This window comes from Barbus barbus (genome assembly GCF_936440315.1).
Source record: "Barbus barbus genome assembly, chromosome: 8".
Taxonomy (NCBI): domain Eukaryota; kingdom Metazoa; phylum Chordata; class Actinopteri; order Cypriniformes; family Cyprinidae; genus Barbus; species Barbus barbus.
In genome coordinates, this window is record NC_136736.1 from 6099015 (window position 1) to 6126292 (window position 27278).

Below are 27278 nucleotides of genomic sequence, written 5' to 3' on the forward strand. Positions count from 1 at the left end.
TTCAAACAGGTAAAGCAGACAGGGTTAACCTTACAGTAGTACTCAACACTGATTACTGTCAGACTTTCGAAATCCTTCATCACTTGAATTAAGATTATAAAATTTTTAATTTAAAGGAGACATTGGATGGTAGTGTGTGGACACAGCCACCCTACAATGCTAATTGCTCCAGACTGTTTTCTGAATGAGGGACAATTCAAGGCAGGTTTTGTTCAAAAGTTAAAACTCAAGGATGGAGCAGTACCCATTGTTCATGATCCAGCTGCACCTCCAGAAGAAGTAAGTCTCACACTTATGATTATTTGCGAATCGCCTTTGCTCTTCCACAGAAGAGAGGGGCGGGGTGAGCAGAGCTCATTAGCATGTAAAGAGATATGCAGCAAAACAAGTTGCTGTGAACAGAGCTGTTTTTGACAAGGTAAAAAGGGACCATTTCGAGAAGACCCTAAATAATCATACCAACTTGTGGAAAATGGGCATCCGATGTCCGCTTTGAAGCACAGCCACCACAAAATCAGACTTACTTTAAAATCATTCTGATGTTAAATACAGATTTAAAATCATAACAAGATATAGTTTAATAGCTATGATACTGTTTTTGAAATCAAAGCTTTTCGTAGCTATGACCGGAAACATTGCCTTAGGAAAAAAAAACTGTTAAACTTAAAAAAAATAAAGCATATACATAAACCCATATAGGAAATATAAGAGTTATCGGATAAGCATGTTACAGTATAAACTTCTGAAATATTAGTGTTTCATATTTTAGAGCAGTCACTGCTCTAAAATATGCTCTAAAATCAATAAATATATATGTGTGTGTGTGTGTGTGTGTGTGTGTGTGTGTGTTTTTTAATTAACTGTTCCCTCCTGGTGGAATGACTTGTCAAACTAAACCTGAGCAGCTGAGTCCTTCATCTTCAAGAAACGGCTAAAAACACATCTCTTCCATCTTTATTTGACCTTCGAACACTAGCACTATTCTAATTCTATTTTCTATATTTCTTTTTTTTATAATTTTTTTTTTAAATAAACTCTAACCTAGCTTTCTATATTCTTTTTCTATTCTATCTGTGTGTGTGTTTATATATTAGTGCTGTCAAACGATTAATCGTGATTAATCGCATCCAAAATAAAAGCTTTTGTTTACATAATATACATGTGTGTACTGTGTATATTTATTATATATATATATATATATATATATATATATATATATATATATATATAATACACATACATGCATGTATATATTTAAAAAAATATGTTGTTTATATATTAAATAAATTTATATATAATATAAATAAATGCATGTAAAATAAATTTTGTAAACATTTTCAAAATATATATGGTATGTGTGTATTTGTATATACATAAATATACACCGCACACACACATATTATGTAAACAAAAAACACTAGTAGACACACATATACAAAGAAAACAAGTTGATACACTAGCTTTCTATATTCTTTTCTTATTCTAAGAGTTTTTTTTTTAAGAAAAACAAGCAGTTAGAAAACGAATAGAAAGAGCAAGTGATAGTAGGTCAAGTGTTTTTTAATGTATATTTATATATATATATATATATATATATATATAAAAAACCTTGCTATGTGTACTGCGTTGGGCTAACCGAGACTTGTCATAGCACTTGCATTTTATTGCTCTTTGTTGGTTTTGATTGCTTCTATTGTCCTCATTTGTAAGTTGCTTTTCTGCTATAAGACTAAATGTAAATGTAAATATACACAGTACAGACACATATATTATGTACACAAAAACTTTTATTTTGGAAGCGATTAATCGCGATTAATCATTGCCCAGCACTAAAATGCATCATAAAATATAATATAATAAAAAATAATTGTCAATGCATTGAATTTTAGAACACTACAGACTTCCTCCTGGTTTGGGCCGCATTGCGCCCCCTGTCTGCAGTACACGCGCAGACACGGATGATGGATGTCTGCGCACGTTTCATTTTCCCCCTTTTTACTTCACTACTAGCGAAGCTACGAGGAAAGAAACGAGGAGTCAGAAGGAGCAACGAAATAAGCCTGGAATTGATCTCGCACTTTAAAAAAAAAAAAAAAAAAAAAAAAAAGGAAAGAAGAGTCCTCCTTCTGTCATCCCATGCTCCTCTAGCGTGTTCCCTCACAGAGTGCTAGAGATATAATGGGAACTGAATGATGAGGTAAGAGTGTTTGTGTGTCTCGGGCCGATTGTCCTTTTTTGACAGTGACTGCGGCCGCTACATTTCAGGGCGCGCTTCGTGCGAATTTACGTTACTAGTAACGTTCTGCTGTTTAGCGCAAGGCAACGGTCACCTCAACGGTGTTTTCGGCTCGGTAACTGTAATAATACCCTCCTCTAGTCGTTTATTCGTAAAAGGAGGCCTCTGTAATCTCTCTTTCCACGCAGAGATTGCAGCTAAAGCTCAGCTCTGATGTAACGTTAGTTAGCACACGGCTAACGGCTGCTGGTGTGGTATTATCACTGACAGCAGGTTAAAAACTGGATTTCTGAGGTAAAACTCACCGATATAGTGGATTATTTGGACCTTGAGAGTGCTGAGGTATGTAGGGTGTATTAACAGTGATTTAGCCAAATGTGTGATGGAGATGAAGATCCCTGATGGGGGCATTTTTTAACCAGCTTCTTCAGCTCATCTCCACACAAGGCTGCAGGTCTCACCTCTAACTTACATATTGTTGTTTTTTTACTGTGACTCTCCCAATTCTTCTCCAGTGCAGTCAGTACACATGTGTGTCTGGAGAAGCAGAGGTTATTATCCTGTGATTATGTCTGAAGGAAGGTGATTAAAAGGCTCAGATCCTGTAGTGAAGTCTGGCCGTGGATTTGGGTGCTTTGTCTGAAAGCCACAATCATACATGTAAACACTGTCAGATTGGAGGGTGGTTTACAAGATCTTGTGAGCAATGCAGCTGGAGCCTGTTGGCTTGGGTCAGTCTGGTTGTAAACCTGGTTTATAGAGGCACTCTAGAGTGGAAAACCTGCTTCGGTAGCCATCCTGAGAAATGCTTTAAAAATGTGATCTCCCTATAACTGATATAAGATCAGATCTTTAGTTTACCAAAATATTCAAAGGCATCCAAATGTAAAAGTTGAACTCAAATTGATCTAAATATCAATTGTTAACCTGATAATTGAAGATGTGTTTCTGTAATGTACTGGTTAAATGTATAATAATATTGAAACATTAATCGTAAGTTGGTCATCTTGTGATTTGTAAAAGTATAAACACATTAATTAAGCAGATACTCTGGTTTCTAGAAACCTAGAAATAATTTTTTGGACATTCAGAATACCCACCATGAATGAATGTCAAGTTATAATTGCACATAGTAAAACCACAGTAAATCTGAGTAACATCAGGTAGTGAGTGATATTTAATTAGACTATTTTACAAATATTTACTGTTATTTTACATAACTTGCAGACAAGTGAGAAGTAATGGGTTGATTAGATTGCTGTTCAAAATTACTGAAATTCAGCATAAAATGTAAAGAGCATCTTCATTATTTTCGTTATTTCCAACCCTACAAAGTATGAATGGATGATCACGCTTTGACATATCGATCTTCTTTTAGTCACACTTGTTCATGTGATACAAATTCGTTCACTAGACCTTTAACACTAGAATGTCCAGCGCTCTCTCCACCCTCAATACCACGACTGAGGTGCCCGAACCCCCAACTGCTCCCCGCGCGCCGCAGCATAAATGGCTGCCCACTGCTCCGGGTGTGTGTTCACGGTGTGTGTGTGTTCACTGCTGTGTGTGTGCACGTTGGATGGGTTAAATGCAGAGCACGAATTCCGAGTATGGGTCACCATACTTGGCTGAATGTCACTTCAATGTCACTTCACTTTGAAACACACGACGTAAGCTTATTTCCCGTTTCCCACATTGGCATGTGAATAAATGGAAAAGTGCAGTTTGGTTGCCCCTTTAGTTTGTTCTTATTACATTTATACAGGAATGTTCTGATGGCTGTTGAGCATGTAAACTCCTTTTTTGAATGAAAATTTAATCAGAAAATGTCCTTTAATCTGAAAGTAATGTAAATGGTGTTGCGCTTACAGACTTGCTTAGATGAGGATAATGGAGCATTTGAAAGCCTCTGTTTTAAGTGCAGGCTCAAGAGGAGCTTATTGTTAGGCCGTTCAGTTCATGAGTCATTAGAGGCTGTTTTTTGCAACCTCAAGTTTATCTGGCCACTTTCTCTCTTGCATCCATATATTCACCATTCTCTATTCCCCATCCCCCACAGGTGTACAGCAGAGATTTAGTCTGGGGTGCGAGATAAAAGAGATCCTCAATCCACTATGCACCGCTCTGTCTCAGCAGAATGGATGATAGGCCAGCTATGTGTGTGTGTGGGTCTGGTCTTTTTTTGTTCACCGCTGATGTGCGCTTTTGCTGCTCACTTTGAAATATGTTTCTCTTTGTACGATCGTTGGCTCAGAAGCAGCTTTTTGTCTAGATAATTAGGTTAACAGGAAGAGCGAGGGACCCTCAATCTCTCACCCCCGTGGTCTGCTCCAGTAGGCCTGAGTCATTCCTGCCTGCTTTTTGCTAAACAAATTGTGAATGATGGTCTTTAAGTGTATTTGCTTTGCTGCTGGAGTTAAAGTTTGAGTTTATAACTTGTGTATAGGCCTTCATGCATGTAGAGCAGGGACGATGATTTTTGAAATGCACAATTAATGATGAAATAATGTGTATTACAGAAAATTGTAATAATCTCAAACGCATCGTTTTCTACAAAGCCCCTCCTTCTGACAAGTGCAGTCTGCTCTGATTGGCCCAGTGCATTGTGATTGGCCGAACACTACTAGCGCGAGCTTCAGCTTTCAAGATAGTTTTATCAGCTCAAGCCTGAAAGGGGAACAGAGTCGCGTGACAGACACAGTGATGATGCTCCTATGTATCTGCAGTACACAAGCCACGGTTAAGATGATTTCTGACGGGCTGTGACTCCCGTCACTCTCACACACACACACACACACACGACACGTTACGTGCAAAACGCCGCATTTTAACAGTCAATAGCAAATACCTGAACTAATAACAAAACATACTTACAGTCGCTGATTCAGAACTTTCCAAACATCCAAAACAATGCCGTGTGCTGGGCTGAAATGTGCTCAATGTATGTGTGTACATATGGTGGTATTTTTTACTAGCTCATAACTCGCAAAGAGCTTATTAAATGTGTAAATGCGTCAAAATTGCTCACAGAGATCTGCTGCAAGGAGGCAGCGGCTCCAATGCCTGTATCTGCAAGTGGGCAACATTGTTGAAGAACTGGAGATGCTGGAGCATTTTGTCCTTTAGGGTCACATCTTGTGACATCACATCCTGTTTTTGGTTTGTTTAGATGTCTTTGTTCCATGTTGCATCCATATTTCAATCAAACCGCTCCAGAATTCATTTTGGAAGCGGATCGAGATTTCTGACCGTTTTGTGCGCATCAAGGTTCGGAAGGCAGCGATCACGCTTATTAAAATGAGCCACATTAGCAGAGCAATCAGGGTTTGTTTTCATCAAGCCAAACATGCCAAGTGTAAGCACCCTAAAACCGTTTGCTTCCTTCTTGTTCGGGTTTGATGCTTATTTTTCATTAACTTACCCATACAAAACATACCCATATGTTTATCGTAATTTTAATTCATAATTTGTTATTATTGTGAACACCACTTAATTCTAAAAGTTTTTGCTGCTTTATTTATTAAAGCTAAGTATTATTTAGCATCTTATTTACAGTATATTGATCAGCCATGAATCTTTAGTCTGGCTGTGTGTGTGTGTGTGTGTGTGGCGTTTTCCACGGAGCAGTGACTGTAACCTTGTCATAATATTGGACAGAAGTACAACGATACAGCCCATCTTCCGGAAGCTGATGTATTTAGTCTAATGGTTGTTCCAGGCTCAGATTCCGCTCAGACAAAACCGGTAAAATCCATTGAAGAAGTATTATCTGCTCTCACTGTTGCATCTGAGCTGTTCTGCCTACCTCAGCTGCAGAGAAAGCACTTCTGCTTCCGTGTTTATGGCCTTTCTTAAATGCTTCAAGATGGAACTGAACAAATGAGCCGATATCAGATTATTATCAGAGTTTTTGTTTCTGTTTAAGCGAGCAGGTTGTGGTACTGAATCTTTTACTAGCCTATGTGAAACAGCTTGTGTGTTTTGAAAGATCAATGAGGATGATTTGCAATCAGTGATGATGAACGCTTAGGGTTGTGTTTCATTTTAAGCTAGATTAATTCCTCTGCATGTGTCTGGACTGCAGCATTATGTATGGGTGGGGTACAGAATGTCTGTGTTTTGTTGAGTGTTGAATGGAACAGTTGGGGGTGTCAGTGGAACCATAAGCATCTCTGAATATCATTTGAATGCTGTACGACTGTGGCGAGATTGACTCCCACATATCTTTCGGCCTTGTCCTTGAAGGAAGCCAGCAGCTTTGCAGTGGTTTGTGTGCATGCTCTTCTTAAATTGCTGTTTTTTCTAGTACCGTATTAGGTATTGATGTTAAGGGGGTTGAAATTGTATTCATTCTGCAACCGTTCAGGCTCAAATGACTGCTTGTGCAGTGAAAGTGACCTGTGGGTAGAAGTTCAAATACGCTGTTTACTCTCTGCTTATGTTCTGCATTTGAAGCCAAACGTGGTCCAGGAAAGACTGTTGTGAGGAATGCAAACGTGTGTGGGTGCGTTTGGCTGAGTTATTCACATAGAACCCCAATCTTTTTTTGAGTGTGATGTTAACACTGTTAATACTCACACTTTCTTTGGCCCTGGGCTCTCTTGTCACCTGACTAATGAATCCACAGCTGGATGTGTTTGAGTGTGTGTGTCTGTGTTTGTTCAGCGAGTGAGGGAGACTAATCTTGCTTCTAATTCTGATATTGACTGATTAGCTCATAAAGGAATGAAAAATTGATCAGCACACCACATATTTATCATAAGTATTGATATTTTTCTATATCATTCAAAAATGTTTGTATTAGTAGATTTGACATTATTTGTTAACAATATTAGTTCCTCGATTAGGGATGTCTGAGTTTATTCTGCAGCTTCTTGTCAAAATTGGAAATACAAGTCATTATATTTTTATGACATGTTCACGCTAGCACTGCAGTGTTTTATAGAGAGTACGTTCAAATTACTGCCATGTTAATGTTACATTTTAAAAATAATGTTGTTTTTTTTTAAAGTGTATATCTGGAGCAGAAAACAATCATTTTGCCTCGGAGCTTGCAGGCATTTGTTTTCTCATTGTCGAGCAAGGGGAGATAGGCTATTAACCTTTAATATCATGTTTTCATTTCTTCTCTTGAATTATTTCTCGCTGAATGAAATATTTAATTGTATTTTCTTCCCTCTTGTGACATATAGCTTAGTGAATAAATGTTGGATGGAATGGTTTTGTTCATCAGGAATTTGTTGGATTTTTGAGTCATTGTCATTTACAGATTTTGCTGTGATCTCATGGTGCACACGTCATCATAGTCACTGAAGAAAAGGGGAAGTTCTTTTGATGTAAATATTATAAAGGTATAGGGCTGGGCGGTATGGCCTAAGAAAAAAAAATTTTTTTTTTTTTACACTATACTTAAAATCAATCTGCCGATGACAAAGAAATAGTTCAAAACAAGTTTTAACTTCATTTTGTTTTGATTTTCCCTTCTGGGATTTAATCTGGATTTCCCCCTTGGGGTTAAAGTGCAATCAGAAACAACAAGCCAAAAAGACAAGATGGCAGGCCCTGCCATTGTAAAAAGTGAATATGTAACTTAACATAACGTAACATAAAATAAAATGATGTGACCCTTTTTGATAAGTTTTCTTTAAACACAAGTTTTAACATCTTGCTATTCAGTAGATAGGAGGTAGTTCTGATAAAGTGCAAACAAAACATTCAACAGCATTAAATATCAGTGACTGTTGGTTGTTTTTTGGCGGGACGATGACGAATGGTTTGCAGATCCTCAGCACCACTGACAAACATCTGATCTTGTAAAATTTGTGGTAAGTACTGCCGCTCCATAGTATAAACAGTACATGCGATCGCAAATCTCGAAAGTGAAAGTGAAACTAAAAAGCTATCGTGCATTCAAAAGCAGTTTCAATGCCTGGTGTAATCCCTGATGCCTGCAATTTTATATACAATTACCCATTGATAAAATTGTGAGAGAAAGTGTTGAAATATATATTTTCCTCCCATCTCGTATTTATTCCCTTTAAGGAGTTCAGTAGTACACGTAATTTCCTTTCCGTACACGGGATGCAGCGGATTGCGGGGGGAGGTCACGAGTACTTTGTACGCTCGGGATGCACATGTGCACTGAAGTTATTTAACAGTAATCAATCAAACAAATCGACGTAAACTACACATTCGAGTTAATCGATAAAATCGATTTATCGGCCAGCCGTACAAAGGCACATTTTAAATAAGAATGATTGTACAGATGAATCATTAATAAAAAAAAGACCACTGCAATATTCCATGAAAAAATATATGAATTGCCCATTTTGATTTTGAATATAAATGCCCTGATTGCTTAGTATTGTAAACTGAACGAAAGTATTTATTGGACTACTTACAGTATGACTACAACATATTTTCCTAATGCCTGGATTAGCAGGTTTATTTGTGTTTTATTTGTAAAAACCTTTCAGTTGTATTGTGATTGGACCCTGCGGAGACAGACCAATGAATTCCATTATGCAGGAGCGAAAAGGAAGAAAAGGGTGGAGTATGAGTGGGGGAGAGACAGAGAAAGAAAGAGAGCGAACAGTCTGGCACTGATTAAAATACTTTGGCCAAGGAGTCCCTGGGTGTCTCTGCTGGAGAGAGTGTGTGTGTGTGTGTGTGTGAATTCTCGCAGTGCGTTTACACAGCTGGGAGATAACTAGTCCCAGACTGAGGCCTTCAGATAGTTGCTTTGTCAGTGTTTTGTGTCCAAGTGTGTTACTGAGGTTACTTTCAGGCTTACTGTAAATGAGAACTACAACAAACTCAGTTTAGGGACATATATAGACTAGTTGGTGAGGAACGTGGGTTACACAGTTTTTTTTTTTTTAAAGTTTAGTTTCCCATGCAGTTCATTTTGGAGAGTCAGGTGGAATAGTCGGACATACATCACCAGAGAGAAATCTGTCTTTTTCACATAGAAGACTGAGTTGATATAAGGATGAATTGTTCACAATAAGATCTAAAACATACATTTACAAAATTGATTTTAAAGTCACCATAAAAATTGTAAATTATTTATCTGTGCCATCACCATCATTGTTTTAAAATTCATGTGGCCTCATAATCTTTTAACAAAAACATTGATTCCCCTCACCTTTGCAATGACATCCCTTCTCTGGTGACTTGTGCAGCAGCGTGAGGGTTGAGCAATAATCCAGCAACCTGTCACTCACATGAGATCGCAGCAAGTAGCAAATGACAATGATCCAAACAATTCCCAATTTTTTGGATATACGTCACAATAGAGAAGAAAAAGGTGATCAGAATTTCCAATTAATGGCAACTCTAAAGCTTTGCTTTATAAAATATTACAGCTGAACACAAGTAAGAAGAAAAAATCAAGATGAGTTCTCAGTAGGTGAACAATCCTGACGTATCTCTTACTCAAGTCAGTTTTGTGTGTGTGTGTGTGTGTGTGTGTGTGTTTAAGTGAGAAAGTGTGAGTTTATTTGCAGGGACTCTGTTTTGTCCTTCCTCTCACAGGAAGTTTTCTGCAGGTCAGAAGCGATTCACTCAAACGTCTTTTCCTCTTTGCCCCTGATGAGAGTAATCTTGTGTTTCAGGATGATGAACAAGTCATTTCTGTTGTTTCTCAGAGGTTGAGTGAGTGAACGAGTGTAAGAATGAAAGCTCAAGGTTTGTTCTTTGTGTTTTGCAGGAGTTTGTGGCTGGACGGCAGCTGACGGACTGAACCATGGCTCAGTTTCCCACGCCCTTCGGAGGTGAGTTGATGCCTTCACTGACTCACTGACGCGTGCGTGTTTGTGTAATGAAGGCTGGGTAGCTGTGTATGGAGCGCTGTGAGTGTTTGAGAGAGCGAGGCAGAGAGAATGAATTCAAGTGAGTCAGTGAATGTCTAAAAGAATCAATGAATAGAAGAGAAACGCCCTCACAGAACGGCTGTCACTTTTGTTCAATTTAATGTGGCATATTTATGTACAGTGGGATTTAAAAGGTGCTTTGCATTTTGGAATACAAGATTTTTATTGTGATGTTATCTGGAACTTCAACAACTGATTGATAATTATCCATGGTAAGATGTATAACCTAGTGGAGTATAAGCGTAATATAATTACCATGTTGTTCATATGAGTAAATATATGTTCCTCATACAAGTTAACATTTAATCTGTGATTTCTTTGATTTTAATGTTTAATTCAGTCATTTTAACTTATTTTAAAATGGTAAGCAATCAGTTGGGGGTTTTTTTTATAATCTAATATTTATATTAGATTTTTTTTTGCATTGTTTTTTATATACACACTCTCACACACACACACACACACACATACACATATATATATATAAATTAGTGTTGTCAATCGATTAAAACAAATAACTAATTTTTCTGAAATTAATAATCCCACCTAACATTAAAGTTTTTAAATATCCTTTATATTGCAATAATTTCACTTTCAATCTTCAAATTAATGTACAAACAACATACAGTATATTTGTTTAATGGCATCTTTTTTTTTTTTTTTTTTTTTTATATCTAATACTGATACTACTGATGTCTCTATAAAATAGTTTTTCCCACTAATATTTAACCATTAACAATAGCCATTCAACATTACAGTATAATTAAGAGCTATCAATTTTAACATGTATTACACTTTAAAAAATAACTTCTAATTTAAGTGAACTTAAAACAATCTTCACATAAACCCATTATAATAAATGTCATATTTACCTGTGCCCTTCAGCAGAAATATACAGAAATTGAAATTAAAGTTACCAAACACTAAATTCTAAATTAAATATAGATGAATCCTTAAGGCTGTACAAGTTATTGATTTCCTCCTCCTTTTTTCTTTGATTAACGGTCATCATAGCAGCCGGGTTATTAGGTTGTTTTGGCTGTTATTTTTTAAGAGCTCCCAATGCTGAACATGACGCAGATCTAACACGCTTCATATTTTCTCTGAACTCTCTTCACCTTTTCTGACCCACTTCAGGTCTCTAGATGAACTGAGTTGAATCGAGGGTGTTAGATTAGGAAGACAGTGCTGGAATGCTCCAGGACAGTTTTGAAAATCATTTCAGAGACGTGTTCTTAAATGTGACTCATCTGTAATATATTACATGCATGCACAGTTTTAAGGCAGCTTTAATCGCCTTTTTGGTAACTTCATGACTTAACTGACCACGACATTGCATGTATGTTAGGGCTGCACGATAAATCGCATGGGATTGCAATGTTCATCTCCTCAGTAAAGCCGGTTCTGTGAATAGTAATCGTAATCGCAAATGAATCGCCTTCTATTATGAGTGCGATATTGCATAGCTTTTTAGTGAACTGCGGCTCTGTGTATAAATGCCGCTCTATCTGAAAGCAGGTGATGGAGATTTACTACTAATCACAGAACCGGCTTTACTGACATGATGCGCATGGCAATACGTTGTTTCATTTGCGCTTTGATATGAAAAGATACAGGCTACAGCACGCGTTGGCGCCTTTGTGCGTGCGTTTGAAGAGCACATGCGGCGAGCACAGTACCGTTTCCACGCTCATTTGACTCGCGCCTGGCGCTGAAGTGAAGTAGAGTGCACATCTGAAACGTCTCTGGTTTGATGTGATCGTAAAGACGTTCTGCAATTAAATAAATGCATTTTTTCTCAAGGAAAAAAGAGACAGAGGCAGCACTTGTGAGTGAGTTAATTTTATCAACACAACAGTTTGAATGCGTTGCATATTTGTCGGTGATGTTTTACACAGTCAAACTTCAGTAAGAGTTGATTTATCTGGTGTTGTGATCTGTCCGTTTGATAAAAATGTTAGCAGATTAAACATGTTAAAGTGTTATGCTGCTGTTTGTCTGATATCTTCTCTCTCTCACTCTGTAGGGGGGTCGGACACATGGGTAATATCTGTGGACGAGAGAGCCAAACATGACCAGCAGTTCCACAGTTTGACCCCCACACCTGCTGGCTTCATCACAGGTAATCACCTCTGGTTTTCTTAATGTGAGAAAACGCTCATTAGTGCTGATGGTTGCTAAAACCCTTTGGAGTTTGATGTTGTCTGAAACGCAAGAACAAATCCCTTGAGTTCTGTGCAACTGAACATGACCTCCTGCAGTGCTGTCAGTCATACATCTCTGGTAGTCAGACATTTTTATGCCTATTATTTCTCTGTTGGATACAGAGAGACGGAGCAAATGAAGTGAAAACTGAAAAACAAAATCAACCGCCTCTTTCCCACCATCCTGTTTTTAAACGCATCCCCCATGACGGCAGTTTATTAAAACCATACGACTTCCTGTTTTCTGCCTGTAAATGGGTGGATGACTGCTTGTGTTATCTTCCATCAGATTCGCATCTGTCTTAAAATACTATAAGAAACAGTCTGAGAAGTGTTAATGTAAGTCTCAGCACCTCCTCCACCGAAACAAATGAACTCTGGCTTTGCCGCTGACCCACAGTAAAACCATCCCACGTATACATTAGTCAGAAGAGCAACCTTCTAATGCTTGTGTAAAGGTTTGCCCAATGCAGATGTTTTAGTTCAAATTCTAATTCGCTGTAAACATATAGTGAACGTTTCAGTTGTGAGTTGACTCTGTGTGATGTTAACAGAATCACTGAGAAAAAAAACAGAAGGAAACCGATCAGGGTGTCGATCAGGGTGTCGCATGTTGATTTCCATGTCCATGACTTGTCTAGAAAAGGTCATTTCTCTGTCATCTTTTGCTGACGCTGTTTGTTTCTAATCTCTAGTTGAAGCTTTGATATGTTTGTTCCTGTTCTAGAAAGCCATCTTTCTCACTGGACTCTCTTTGGAGACATTTTGCCGGTCTGAAGAAGATTCTGAAAGAAATGTTCAAAGTACACAAAAAACATTTCATGATCTCATTCTGCAATCATAGATAGATGTGAAATTAACCTCTAAAGAGCTAATCAAAATCACAAGACGCAAACAGTAAAACCAGCTTGTCCCAGCTGGACTTTGGACATCTACTGAAGAGATGGTACTTGTGGGTTTCCTGTTGACCAGTGGATCTGAAAGAGCCTCTTTGTGTTGACTGAAGGACGGCTGAAGCAGTGAGTGGCCCACAGTCAGGCAGGCATGGGGAGGGAGTCTGTTTTTGGCTCTGAGGGTATAAAGGCGTTCTGTGTGTTTGTGCGCGCAGAGGAAGACACCTGTTATTGAGAGGAAAAGTGTTTAGAGGAAAGTGAAAAGGTCATTTAGTGTGCTACATCATTTTGCTTTTAACATGGCAGAGGCACAAACTCACATCTCCCATTGCTTTGTTCATTGGTTGGTAGGTTGTAAAAGGCCTGCTGTGGTATTATTAGTTGACACTGGGATAAGATTTTTTGTATAATCAACCATTACGGGCAATGTAAAAAAGAAAGAAAGAATGTTGTAGTTGGCTGCTTAACACTGTTTTTTGTGTTTAGCTGTATAGGCTGTCATAAGAGCAGGACATCGGTTTGATAGGTTAGATAACATATGAGCACACTAACTAGCTTTCCTTTCTTGCTCCGGCTGTAGCCGGCAGATCACTCGCCCCAGAGGCCAATGTCACTCAAGTGCGGTCAATAAACCCTCTGCATGTTTGTTAACAAGATGGTTTAAATGTGGTTACGTAACTCTTAATTATGTTGTTCATCACATCATTTTAATGTCATAAAATTCTTTGAAGACATATTCATTTTAAGTTGTGGGGACATAACCATTCTATTTTGTTTGTTTATACCATGCAATTAGGGATGTAACGATTCACTCAACTCACGATTCGATTTGATTCACGATTTATTTTTTTATTTTTTGTTTACAAAATGAGATTTAAGACAAATTACAAATTAAAATGTGGCCTTTTATTATTGCTTGGATAAGATGCAGCATGTTTCTTTGTGAAATTGAAATATAACACTATAATAATATACTAATATAACACTTGCATTTTATTTCTCTTTTGTTGGTTTTGATTGCTTCTATTCTCCTTATTTGTAAGTCTCTTTGGATAAAAGCATCTGCTAAATAACAAAATGTAAATATAATGTAAATGTAAATAACAAAACTAAATAGAAATTTTAAAACAAGCTCCAAATCAAATAAGTAACACAAATAAAAGAAATCTCTTCATATAAACAAAATAAGGCTTTTTCTGTGCTCTTTCCACTTTAGAGGCAACCACTGCATTTTAACAAAGTCCCTTTAAAGGTATTAGTCTTTGATTTTAATCATGATCCAAACAAAGATGCTGCATACATGCAACATGAGCAGTTTATAATCTAAATTAGATTGTATAATTTCGAAATCTGAAGCAAAAGAAGTGTTATTTTGTAGTAACTTAGTTCATATAAACGCCTACCCCTAATTGAATCACGATTTGTTTAGCATCTCAACTGATTTGAATCGTTACACATATGAATCGATTTTCAACCAGCTCGTGGTTGATCGTTACATCCCTACATACAATGTGTTTATTTGTATGGAATATTCAGTATTCGTATTAATTTCTTTCTCTCTTTAGGTGACCAGGCAAGGAATTTCTTTCTGCAGTCAGGTTTACCTGCCCCCATCCTTGCTCAAATATGGTATACAATTCCTATAACGCATATTCATTTATAATCAAGCGCGCACTTTTCATAATCCAATATGTGGTTTTGTTCAATAATTACTATACATTGTAAAAAAAAATATTCCATTACATTTACAGGAAAACACTTGCAGCTGTTGTTGCCAGAAATTCATTGCACAAAATACTTATGACAGTGTTTACAGTATTGCCAGATGGCTGTAGATTTTACAACTTAGATGGTGGTGCCCTTGCTCCAAAAGCTATAACAAAACGGGGTATGGGGTGGTGATGGCGCAGTGGATAAGACACATGTCTTTGGTGTGAGAGACCCGGGTTCGAATCCACTGTGAGACACCAATGTGTCCCTGAGCAAGACACTTAACCCCTAGTTGCTCCAGAGGCGTGCAACCTCTGACATATATAGCAATTGTAAGTCGCTTTGGATAAAAGCGTCAGCTAAATGAATAAATGTAAATGTAAATGTAAAACAACCTTTTTTCTTTAAAATGGTTACATTAATCATGTTTGTTATATTTTTTAATCAAAGTGGAAATCACTTTACTAAATAATGTAAACTTAACTGACTGCTTCACTTCCACTTTAAACAATATAATGTTAATATACCAATTTACTTCACAAATCTGCTTTTTACCTTGTAACTTGCACTGATAACCACCATAACAATACGGGTACAATAGAAAACCACATTATGAATCAGAAGTGTACTGTCCATAAAGCATGGCCATTATTGGTAGATGGACCACAGGGTCATACACAAAAAACAAACACTGTTAGGGTAAGACACACGACACTAAAATAATTCAGAAAACATTTACATAAGATAAAATTTAACACAAAACATCTTAATGTACATTACTGGTAACAAAAATAAGAACACAATTATATGCGATGTATCACACGGGGGATTCTGAGTCTTTTTACTGTAAATTATAAATTTACAGTTAACCAATTACTGTAGCATTTTTACATTGTTTTTCTGTAAAAATTTATCCTTTTTTAAGTTTCAAATTGTGCAGGCTATTGTGTCTATGAAAGCCGATTGTGTAGCAGGTTGCAAATCCTGAATGAGACTGATAATAAAGTTAACATGTTGTCTGTCACTCAACAAGATGCTCTGTTCATGTTTGCAGGGCCCTGGCCGACATGAACAATGATGGGAAGATGGACATCCATGAATTTTCCATTGCGATGAAGCTGATTAAATTGAAGCTGCAGGGTCACCCCCTCCCTCCTTCACTGCCCCCCTCCATGAAGCATCCACCCCTCTCCATTCCCCCACAGCCGCCTTTTGGTAAGAAATGGCTGATGGCTTGAATGACATGTTTTTGTTTTCTTTCTGATGGCTTGAATGACATGTACCGTATTAGGACACAAATTAAGTCTCAGTCCAAGACCATTTAGACTAGTGCTTATCAACCTTTTTGACTCAAACACTGCTTGTCACATTGCTTGTTTTCAAAAAAATGTATTAACCTAAAGTTGAGAGCCACTGATTTAGACTAGACAGCAGTTTTTTAGACCGGGACTATATTAGAAAAGATTGTATATTAAATTCTTTATTCTAGAGCTACAGAAGACCACTTTAGTCTTGTTCAGGACTTGATTGTGTTTCAGTCAGTTCCCTCAGAGATTTAGTGCACCTTATAGAATGTTATTTTATAATTAAATTAAATTAGCAATGCATCAAGCATACCTCATTCGTCCCACTATTTATTTATATAAAAAATTGTATTAATTATTATTTCATTTATTTTCTTCACCAGGGATGCCCAGTATGGGGGCAATGCCAGGCCCCCTGCCCCCTCTGCCTCCAGGAGTGCCGGGAGTAGGTGTGTCTCCACCTCTGGTAGCATCAGTGACCCCAGCCGTACCTTCCCTTGCTAACGGCGCTATGATACAACCCATGAGCGGATTCTCACATCCAGGTACTGTAAACAAACACTCACACTACCCAGACCAGCTTATACAGTTTGTTTACTTTGGCAGGATAATTTATGGGTGTTTGTCTCTGTCTCTCAGCTGCTGCGCTCAACAAAACCTCTTCATTCAATCGTTCCAGTATCAAGCTACAGAAGGGCCAGTCATTTGAGGCACCCAGGTACACACACACATTTACACTGTTCACAGAAATTGTATAGATGTTAAAAGCACATATTATGAATTTACCTTTGTTTAAGCATGTAATATAGCTGTTTGTGCATTTAAGCAATCTGCAGAAAACACTTGTCTGAAATGCCTTGTTTGTAGTCCTGCCATTATTTCCATCATTTTGCTACGTCAAAAAGGAACTAAAACAGAGTGTTTCAGGTGAAAAGAGGTGCTGAACCAATGTTCCATTTGAGAATTTTTTTTTTTTTTTTTTTACTGTAGATCATGTTAATGTACTCGTTCGCACTGTGATGTGATTTAAAACAATTTAAGTGCAGGAGCGGAAAGAACTTGCACCCTGTTTGTGTGTCTGAAGTGCAAGTGCGAGCACAGAGTACAGCGGTCTCGGTGCAGGCTCCTGGCCTGTGTCCGTTCTCGAACTGTTCCGTGTATTTCCTCTGCAGAAAAGGTTGTTCCAGGCCAGAACTGACTTCTTTCATATTTATCAACCAGTATGCAGAAAACTACGTCAGTATATCATCATAAACACAGCCGTTTTTGTCTTAAGTGAATGTAAACAGATGAGAAATAAAACATACGTGTACAGTATTTTTAGATATGCGTGCGTTCGGTGTTAAAGAGACAGCAGCCTAATAAACTTTAATGTTAATCAAAGAACAAAAAAGATCACTGATTTTGACTGAATATCTTTAATAACTTTAATAATTAATATTTTATTTATGAAAAAATGAAAGTTTTTTTGCAGTGTTTTTAAACTTTTAGATGCAGTTTCTGTACCTGAAATTTGGTTCTGTTGTATTTATGCTATCGCTAATCGATTTGTTTGTTCCTATTTTATTACTGACTGTTTACTTGTCTTTAACACTTTTGTATTTGAAATTTATATTATAGTGGTGTTTGCTGTGGTATTTTTGTTAAAAGCATAGGCAAACGTTCCTCTTGAAGGCCTTCGTGTTCTGCAGGCTGCTGATTTTTGCTCATGTTGTTCAGCTGCAACAGAATGCTTTGTAAAAAGACAGAATAAATGTTTGATATCTAAATGTTTGACTTTTTTTTTTTTTTTTTTTATCTTGGATTTTTTTATCTTATTGGAATTGAAACTAGGAATTGATAAGAATCGGAATCAATACATTTCAAACAATACCCAACCCAAAAATAAGATAATTAACTTGTAAATGAGCATAATATAGCCACTTTAACACACACATTGTCTCTTTAGTGCTCCCGCTGCTCCTCCACCCACTGACTGGGCCGTGCCTCAGTCCTCTCGGCTCAAATTCCGCCAACTCTTCAACAGCCATGACAAAATGATGAGTGGTTATCTCACAGGTATGGTGTCCGTCACACAAAGCATGACGCATAATAATCATCAGGCGGTGAAACACTAATTATTTTGTTTGTTGTTCAGCTAATTTAAATATCAAATTTAATTGCTGCATAGCTGTACATTTTAACAAGGTTATTATTAGTTTTGTATTTTCAGATTTGATTTAATACTCTTTTCATATGCATATGTCACCATTCAAATTTTCTTTGTAGTGATGTAGTTTTTAATTCAATGCACTTGCGGAGCTCAAAGCTCATGTGATAAGTGACGGTGATTACTCAGTACATCTTAGAGGAAACAGAGGTTGCTGACTCAACTCTTTCTTTCACTTCTCTTTCCCCTCTCTCTGTTTTTCTTTCTTTTCTGCTTCAGGTCCACAAGCCAGAACTATTCTAATGCAGTCCAGTCTACCGCAGGCCCAGCTGGCCACCATTTGGTGCGGATCCAACACATTTTTCTTATTGTGTCTCTGTCTCACATTTAAAACTCATCTCAGAATTCTGAGATTTGTTTCAGCGTAAACATGAGGATTGGTGTCTGGTTATTGTTATAAGTACATCCGACTGTTGTTTTGATTTCTTTTAACATGCTGTTCTAGGGATTTTTGTAGTGCCTATGGTCCTGTTTACACTTGATGTTAACATCGGATCTTGTGTGATCTGGTGTCATTTGGAAAGGCAAGATAAATAGCTGTTTTGACTCCATATAACATCCACTGTTTATCTATATAGGAACCTGTCAGATATAGACCTGGACGGAAAGTTGACTGCAGAAGAGTTTATTCTGGCCATGCACTTAATTGACATGGCAATGTCCGGTCTGCCTCTTCCTCCTTTGCTGCCCCCTGACCTCATACCTCCGACATTCAGGTGAGCGACCCCACTGATGGCCCACAACCGTATTTTGTCAATTATCAGCTGTCATGCCTTAGAATAGTCTGCCAAGTTAGTAAAAAGTTAGACTTAAGACAACTTTTATTCTAACAATGCAAATGGTTACAACTATAGGACTTAATTCTTTCCTGTTTGTTTAGAAGAATGCGTTCTGGTAGTGGAGTGTCTGTGACCAGTATGCACTCGACAGATCCACGGTCTCAGGATGAGCCCGAGGAGGACGAAAAAGAGACAGAGAAAAGACTTGCAGGTCAGAGGACAAGAGTAAATGCTAATTAGTTTCATAAAGGAAACCCAGCTTATTTGCTGATAAAATATTTGTGGTCTACAGACAAGAAAAAGGCCCCCTTTGCACCTGGCATTAATGCATTTTCTATCTGGACAGTCTTTAACTGGATTTAGCTCTTTAGCTCTCATTTATGTATTGCAGTGCAATTCGTTGTGAGATCTGATACCACTTACCCATACAAAATGGAAACCGCACTTACATATTAAGCTACATTAATTGTAAATGTTCCGCCATTTACCGATTTTTAAAAACATTAATTCTAATTCAAAGTGCTTTCCCTCAATTTATAGAATACCAGGTTTCTGGGTACTTTTACCTACTTCAGAAACATAGCCATTGTATATAATTCGAATAGACAATAGAAGTGGAGAAAATGGGTAAAAGAAGTTTTAACGTTCCCCTCTCAAAATAAAGCCTCCTGAGATAAATATGAGTGAAGGTCTGGGGAGATAAAATGGAAAATTGCAAGTGTTGTTCAGTGGAATAATTCATGAGATATTGTTCTTTTATTTGACCAGATCACAAGACATAATAAAAGTAGAGCATGATAGAAAATTTACAGCCCAGCCTGTCAAAATGGCAGTTAATGTGTTGAGCAACCTTTTACATATTATTTGCATAGTTAACAAAATGCATTAAAATTTTCATTGAATGTTCTGACGACTTCTGAAACTGGTTTCAGTGATCTCCGTACAATCTCTGTTGGTGTGTATTTACATGTGGCTTTTAATGTGGTCGAGTGTATCACCATAAACACAAGTGTGCCAAAGGTTGCTACTTTGTTTTAAATGTAAAAATCTGTCTTAAAATTGTTTCCGTATTTCCCCTCAGTCACATTCGAGGATAAGAAACGAGAGAACTTTGAGCGTGGAAACCTGGAGCTGGAGAAACGTCGGCAGGCGCTGCTGGAGCAGCAGAGGAAAGAGCAGGAGCGACTGGCGGCGCTGGAGAAAGAGGAGCAAGAGAGGAAGGAGAGAGAACGACTGGAGCTGGAGAGACGCAGACAGCAGGAGCTGGACAGACAACTGGAGAGACAGAGAGAGCTAGAGCGACAGAGGGAGGAGGAGAGACGCAAGGAGATCGAGAGAAGAGAGGTGAGTTCAAAAGTTCTCTGAGTTCAGTGCATGATAAACACTATCAGCATCATCTGTAACCTCTTAAGTGTGTGTTGTGTGTGAAGGCTGCTAAGCGGGAGATGGAGCGTCAGCGACAGTTAGAATGGGAGAGAACACGCAGACAGGAGCTGCTCACCCAGAGAAACAGAGAGCAGGAGAACATCGTCCTGCTCAAAGCACGCAAGAAAACACTCGAGTTTGAACTGGAGGCTCTGGTACATGCACTTCCATACACTTTAATGTTTTAAGTTTAGACAGTCCAGTTGAATTGGGTAAAAATGTTAACTGGTGGATATGACCATACTTCCTCCGTGGATTAATAAAATGCACACATTTCTTCTTTATCTAATTAAATATGCACTAATTTGCATACATTACAGGTTTTAACCCTTAAAGACCTAGAACACTTGGGGTACCTGACACGCCTGCACTTTTCTTTGTTTTTTAAGACCTATTCTACCAGTCAGCATCAAGTGCCATCTATCATTATAAACAGGAGAACTTGAAGTTTCCGTCTAGCTAATTTAAAGTCTCAATTTTCCTTTTGTTTTCTCTAAGAATAAATAAATTTCCAGAATTTTAAGAAAAATGCAAGCAACAATTGGGTGTTTTTTATAGGGATGGGCATTTTTGGCAATTTCTTATTTCGATCATTGATAGGTTTCAAAAACGATTAATCGAGCACTCGGGGGGGCGGGGCATGGCCATAATGGAGATAATAAAAATATCTGAAGACTGTTATTAAAATAAAAATATGACATGAACACATGATTAGATGTTAGATTATGATTATAATGCAGCAATGTTATTAAAAAAGAAGCATCTAAAAAAGAATAGCTGCCTGAGGTGAAGCTGATTTTATTCCAATAAACTGAAACCCGTTCTATGACACTTCCTATGATATTAATCAGATAACTTAGATACACAACATTAATGTAACGTTACAACTTGTATCTGCAAAAAAGGATGCATATGCCAGTGAACTTTAAGTTATGCGCTATAGTGAGAGAGAGAGAGCTCCCATCGTGATGCGCGTTCAACAACACGCTGAAACACGGGTAAGGATGGAATTTACTATAGATTTCACATCCTACAAAGTTCTCATTATCATGCTTCTGTGATTATTGTTTATGGCAGATTTGTGCTATATTTTCATCTACATTATAAAGTGATTCCTAAAATCGCCTGCGTGTTTTCGAAGCCACATGAAGTGCCGAAAACTATTTTAATTGAAGTATGCCTACTGTGGAACAAATATGATGAAAAAATCACTGCTGCATTATTATAGGATCAGTATTTTTGAAAAAGAAACATCTAAAAGCAATACGACCGTCTCAAATAACTCGGTCAATATCGGGCATTGCATTTGAGCATGAAACTAAACACTGGTATGAAGCACATTCAGCATGTAAATTAAATGTTAATATCCCAACGCATCCTATATTAGATTAATCAGATGTGTATTGTAGCTAACCCAGACATCTCTACGTGACTTCAAAGCTTCTCTCTCTTCTCTTGCTCTTGCAAGCTAAACATTCAGAGCTCAGGGTGCCGCCCAAAGTGCTGCTATAACCAATCAGTTTTTTTTTTTTTTCTCACGATCACCGTTTTCATGACCGATCATCGCTGTCACAGCCGTGTACTCGATCGCTGTTGCACATCCCTAGTTTTTTTATTGTGTACTCAAACTGAAACTCCTGAAGTTTGGATTTTTTTTCTTTAGAAAGTTGTATCTGGGTGTTAACATTCCCCAAGCAAATTATAGCCATTTATTACAATATTGTTATAAGAGATTTTCAGTGAAAAAACAGGTCCATATAGTTTTCTAACAATATAGATGTGTTAATATCTATATAAAAAAAAACATTTAGGGAGTAAAGAAAAGAGTCAGTGTTATATAATAATAAAACACAGTAAAAAAGTGACTTTTTTCAGAGTATATTTTCAATCTGAGTATGAACAACAACAAACACAAACCGTGCAGCTAATAGTAAAAACAATTGCACAAATTCTTCTGTAACAAAAATACAAACAATGCAAATGGTTCAAAAACTACACACAAAATTAGTGAAAAATATGCAGAGTGCAACAGAAAAAATTGTGAAAATTATCTTTATGAACTATATAATTATTGTTTACATAATATAAATGGATCGATCCGCTGACTGTACTCTTTCTCGGAATCGATTTTACCGAGACATCGCCTTGCGACTCGAAGACATGAATTCCAGTGCTTTATCCGATATGTACCGCTGTTTCATCCTTGTTTTATGTCAAAGTGCTCATTCGTGTGTTTTTCTGTGCTTTTTCAGAGAGTTCTCTAATGCAAATGTGTTATTTTGTGTGTTTTTTTCATGCACGCACAACAGACTGTACTTTCACTTTGCATTTGCTCAAATTTCCAATGAAAATCCTAAACGGTGGTTCAAAAGACCAAAACCTATGTTTATTGGTTGAATATGGGACAGTTTGAACCAATCTGGGCATGGGGGTGGGACTAAGCGTCAACAATCGTTTCTGTTTGGCTCAGAGGGACAAGATGAATTGGTTTCTTCAGAGTCTGACGAATCAATGTTGTCAAAATGTGATGACGTAATCACGTATACTACAGAACCTCTGAATATCCAAATGACACACATGCGATATCTCCTACAAATGAGATTCTCCGCTTTACAACACTTTTTAAAGCAATCAGATTGGATTAGCGGTTCAATAGTTATGAAACATTTAAGAACAATAGTTATTTTTAGCCACGGGCAGCTGTCTCGGTCTTTGAGGGTTAATAGGGAATTTTGGATATCTCTTTTTATCACTACGTAAATCAGAAAATACAACCAGGTTTTTAGGAATAAAATCAGGTGTACGATACATGAACAAACCCCTCTGTAAAAACCTTCAGAATATAGATGGGTATAGAGTTTGATGTGTGTCAGTGCTACTGAAGTAAAGATTTCTGGCTCAGACACAACAGCCTTAAAATAAGTATTGTAATTGAAATCTACATATGTAAATAGATAATAGTGCAATAAAATATAAAAATGAAATCTGATTGAAAATATTATATTTTGGTATTTTCTTTACATTTAGTCTGAAGCAACATAAAAAGCTAAATCGTCCTAAATCTCAGAAATGACCAGTGCTTGAAAAAACTATTTTTTTTTGCATATAGTGTTTTTCCTAAATAGATTTAAATAAGCTTGGTCATACATCAGATATAATCACATTAAAGGGATAGTTCACCCAAAAAATTCAAGTCATTAATTACTCACCCTCATGTTGTTCCAAACCTGTAAGACCTTTGTTCAACTTCAGAACACAAATGAAGATATTTTTGATGAAATCCGAGAGCTTTCTGATCCTCTATTGACAGCAAGGGTCCTACCACGGTCAAGGTACAGAAACGTAGTAAGGACATCGTTAAAATAGTCCATGTGACATCAGTGGTTCAATTGTAATTATACTATGTTACAAGAATACTTTTTGTGCGCAAAGAAAACAAATAACGTCTACAGTTCTTCTCCTCTGCGTCACCCTAGCGTCGTTTTGGAGAGTATCGCGACTAGGGCTGCTCGATTATGGCAAAAATCATAATCACGATCATTTTGGTCAATATTGTAATCACGATTATTTAAAACGATTATGAGTGGCCATATGACCAAAACTTTATATGAGTGATTTATTTAAAGATAGTGATACATATCAAATGCATATTTCCTGTAAATAAGGTTGCTATGACATCTACATTGTAGAGACCAGCGAAATTTCACAATTCTCAATACCACAGCAGTGTATTAGGTAACTATTAGTAACAAACAAAAAGTCATAAAAATTATTGAAAATAATTAAACTGTCAGTAATAAAATTTAAAAAAGCAAAGGACGAATACAATAGAATAAAAAGATACAAATTAAACTGCTTTTTATGCAAGTCTCAAGCAGTAAACAGCCTACTAACTTACAGAAATGAATAATCAAATGTAAAATAAAACACCATAGTCTTCACTATAAGAATTAAACTTTCTTTTTTTTCTTATTAAAGCTACAAAAGTCCTTCACTCAAGAGCAGTGAGTGAATTTGTAAGTTTTTTTAATTTTAATGCTTAAATGTATTTTTTATTTTTTTTGTTTGATTAATATTAAGCACACAGTCGCAACAGGAATATAGTCCGCTGTCACTTTAACTGTTTTTCGATTAATTGCACAGCCCTAATCATGACACACATGCGTACTTTTCTCTGCACGTATTTTCATTTTTGAAGTGAAGTGAAGTGACATACTGCCAAGTATGGTGACCCATACTCGGAATTCGTGCTCTGCATTTAACCCATCCAACGTGCACACACACAGCAGTGAACACACACACACCGTGAACACACACCCGGAGCAGTGGGCAGCCATTTATGTTGCGGCACCCGGGGAGCAGTTGATCACTTGCTCAAGGGCACCTCAGTCGTGGTATTGAGGGTGGAGAGAGCGCTGGGCATTCACTCCCCCCACCTACAATCCCTGCCGGCCCGAGACTCGAACCCGCAACCTTTGTATTACAAGTCTCTAACCATTAGGCCACGACTTCCCCTGGGTGAACTATCCCTTTAATAAGGTAGCTAAAAAAGACATGTAGACTAATTTTAAAGCTGCCTTTTGTAATTTCTGCATTATCAAACAGAATTGTAATCTGTTTGAGTGGTCCCATATGCATATTAAACCAAAGTGAATCTGATGCTGAGTTTAATAGTTTGATATCTGTTGTTCTTTTTGGCTCTTCTCTAGAATGATAAGAAGTCACAGTTGGAGGGTAAACTGCAGGATATTCGTTTCCGTCTCTCGGCTCAGAGGCACGAGATTGAGAGCACCAATAAGACACGAGAGCTCCGCATTGCTGAGATCACCAACCTGCAACAGCAGCTGCAGGTGTGCACTTCTTCCTTCCTCTCCATTCTCCTTTCTCTCTTCCTTCTTCTCACTCGCCTCTTACGGAGGCATCATCAGCATCCTTTCAGCATTGGTATCATTTGAGTTAGTCTCTACTCTCCAGTTTGGGGTGTTTTTGAGTGTGTGGAAGAGAAGAGGCAGTTTAAACTCCTCACGGACAGAGACAAGTGTGTTAGACTATGCATATCTTGCTCATCTACAATTATACACAATAAGATATCAGTTATATGTTGCTCTCTGTTGAAAGTAAGCAGAATATTTCATGTGTTTTCTCTCTCTTTTGTCTCCATCAGGAGTCTCAGCAGTGGTTGAGTCGGTTGATTCCTGACAAACAGTGTTTGAATGACCAGCTGAAGCAGGTTCAGCAGAACAGTCTGCACAGTAAGAACATTTTACTCAACATTGCTTTAAAGATCTGGTTAGATATTTTCACCCTAGACATTTTGGTGCAACCCAGAGTCCATTTCATGTTGGAATTTGTCTGGAATGAAAGTGTATTCCAGACTCTGAACTTTGATGTTCACCAGCAAATTCAGCCTAATTTAAGTATACTTTGCATCTTTTCTGCTTCTGTCACACAGTGTAGTATACCTTTCTCTGAGTAAATTGCTTTTGGATATGTTTGCATCCTCTTGCATCGTCTAAAGCAGTGGTTCTCAATTCCAGCCCTCGCTCTGCATATTTTGCATGTCTCTCTTTAACACACCTGATTCAGATAAAGCTCCGTGCATGAACTGTGTTCCGATTGACATGGTCCCTACACAGTGTTCATTGCTCCCTACTCCCTGAGCAGGGGAAATCCGTTTTAAGTTCACTTTACTTCGGAACATTCATTCATGGATTTGCGCTGCGCAACGTCTTCACACACGTGTGTGTGTGACATAATATACCTCTGTAAATATATACAATTTAAATTCACATCTCGCACACTTTAATGCACTTTGAATGGAACATTCGTTCACTTAGAACTGGAGTCATGGTGGAATATCCTGTGATGTCCACTTCACAGGGCACTTAAGTTCGAATAGAACAAACGTCTGAAGCGATAAGAGAAACACAAAATGTGCAGAGCGGGGGTGCGCGAGGACTGGAATTGAGAACCGCTGGTCTAAACCAACAAACGAAAGTGCAGATGTGTGTTTACACTATTCATGATCCAAAGTGACAATAGCATAAATTAAACCGTTTAGCTGGTATCTACTCATTTTATGTGGTTACCTAATTAAAGAGGTAAATAGCTGCCATTAGTACTTACTGTGGTACTTGTGTCTTTGTCAGTGTTATATATCATAAAAACTAAATATTGTTCGAGTTCACAGACTCAGGAAAAAATTAAATTAATCTGTTTGGAGGTGGCATGTGTCTTCTGCCATTTTTATTTCAAATAGGGCTGTCAAAATTAACGCTAATAACGCGTTAACGCAAATTAATTTTAACGGGTCTAGCCCGTGATGTCTCTCTTTCCTGCTGCGCATACCTCTCTCTCTCTCTCTTTCTCTCTCTCCGCGTCTGCTCTGCTCAGCGAGCGGCGGAGAGGAACAGCGCTTTCAGTTAAAACAGATATTATGTTGCTTCCACTGATCTATAATAGAGAACTGGATTGCTCATGACATCATGAAAGTGAAGCCGCTGTGCCGCCATATTGGTATTCCCCACTGTTCCCATACATTCCATTGAATTAATAGGAAATCGTACAAATTTAATGAGAAAACATCACCTAACAAGTAGGAATGGGTCACGATTTTCGAATATTCAATTAGTCGATTTATTCAT

At 37.6% G+C, this 27278-nt stretch overlaps 1 protein-coding gene across 2 annotated transcripts in view; it reads left to right on the plus strand.

Annotated features, from left to right (window-relative positions):
• The first annotated feature begins 1997 nt into the window (after nt 1–1997).
• The window catches only part of LOC306873427 (intersectin-1-like), a 50044-nt gene continuing 24763 nt past the window's right edge, over nt 1998–27278 (plus strand). Inside the window, exons 1-15 of one of the 2 annotated variants that reach the window (XM_079422698.1) lie at nt 1998–2197; nt 9948–10011; nt 12137–12232; nt 14773–14836; nt 15972–16132; nt 16605–16766; nt 16861–16939; nt 18170–18279; nt 18650–18713; nt 19009–19146; nt 19314–19420; nt 20291–20553; nt 20640–20789; nt 25344–25484; nt 25799–25886. In XM_079422698.1, coding sequence (XP_079278824.1) covers nt 9984–10011; nt 12137–12232; nt 14773–14836; nt 15972–16132; nt 16605–16766; nt 16861–16939; nt 18170–18279; nt 18650–18713; nt 19009–19146; nt 19314–19420; nt 20291–20553; nt 20640–20789; nt 25344–25484; nt 25799–25886 — 1651 coding nt within the window. In that variant the 5' untranslated portion in view covers nt 1998–2197; nt 9948–9983. Of the gene's footprint in view, nt 2198–9947; nt 10012–12136; nt 12233–14772; nt 14837–15971; nt 16133–16604; nt 16767–16860; nt 16940–18169; nt 18280–18649; nt 18714–19008; nt 19147–19310; nt 19421–20290; nt 20554–20639; nt 20790–25343; nt 25485–25798; nt 25887–27278 lie in introns of both variants that reach the window. The other variant, XM_079422697.1, reaches the window with a different exon arrangement.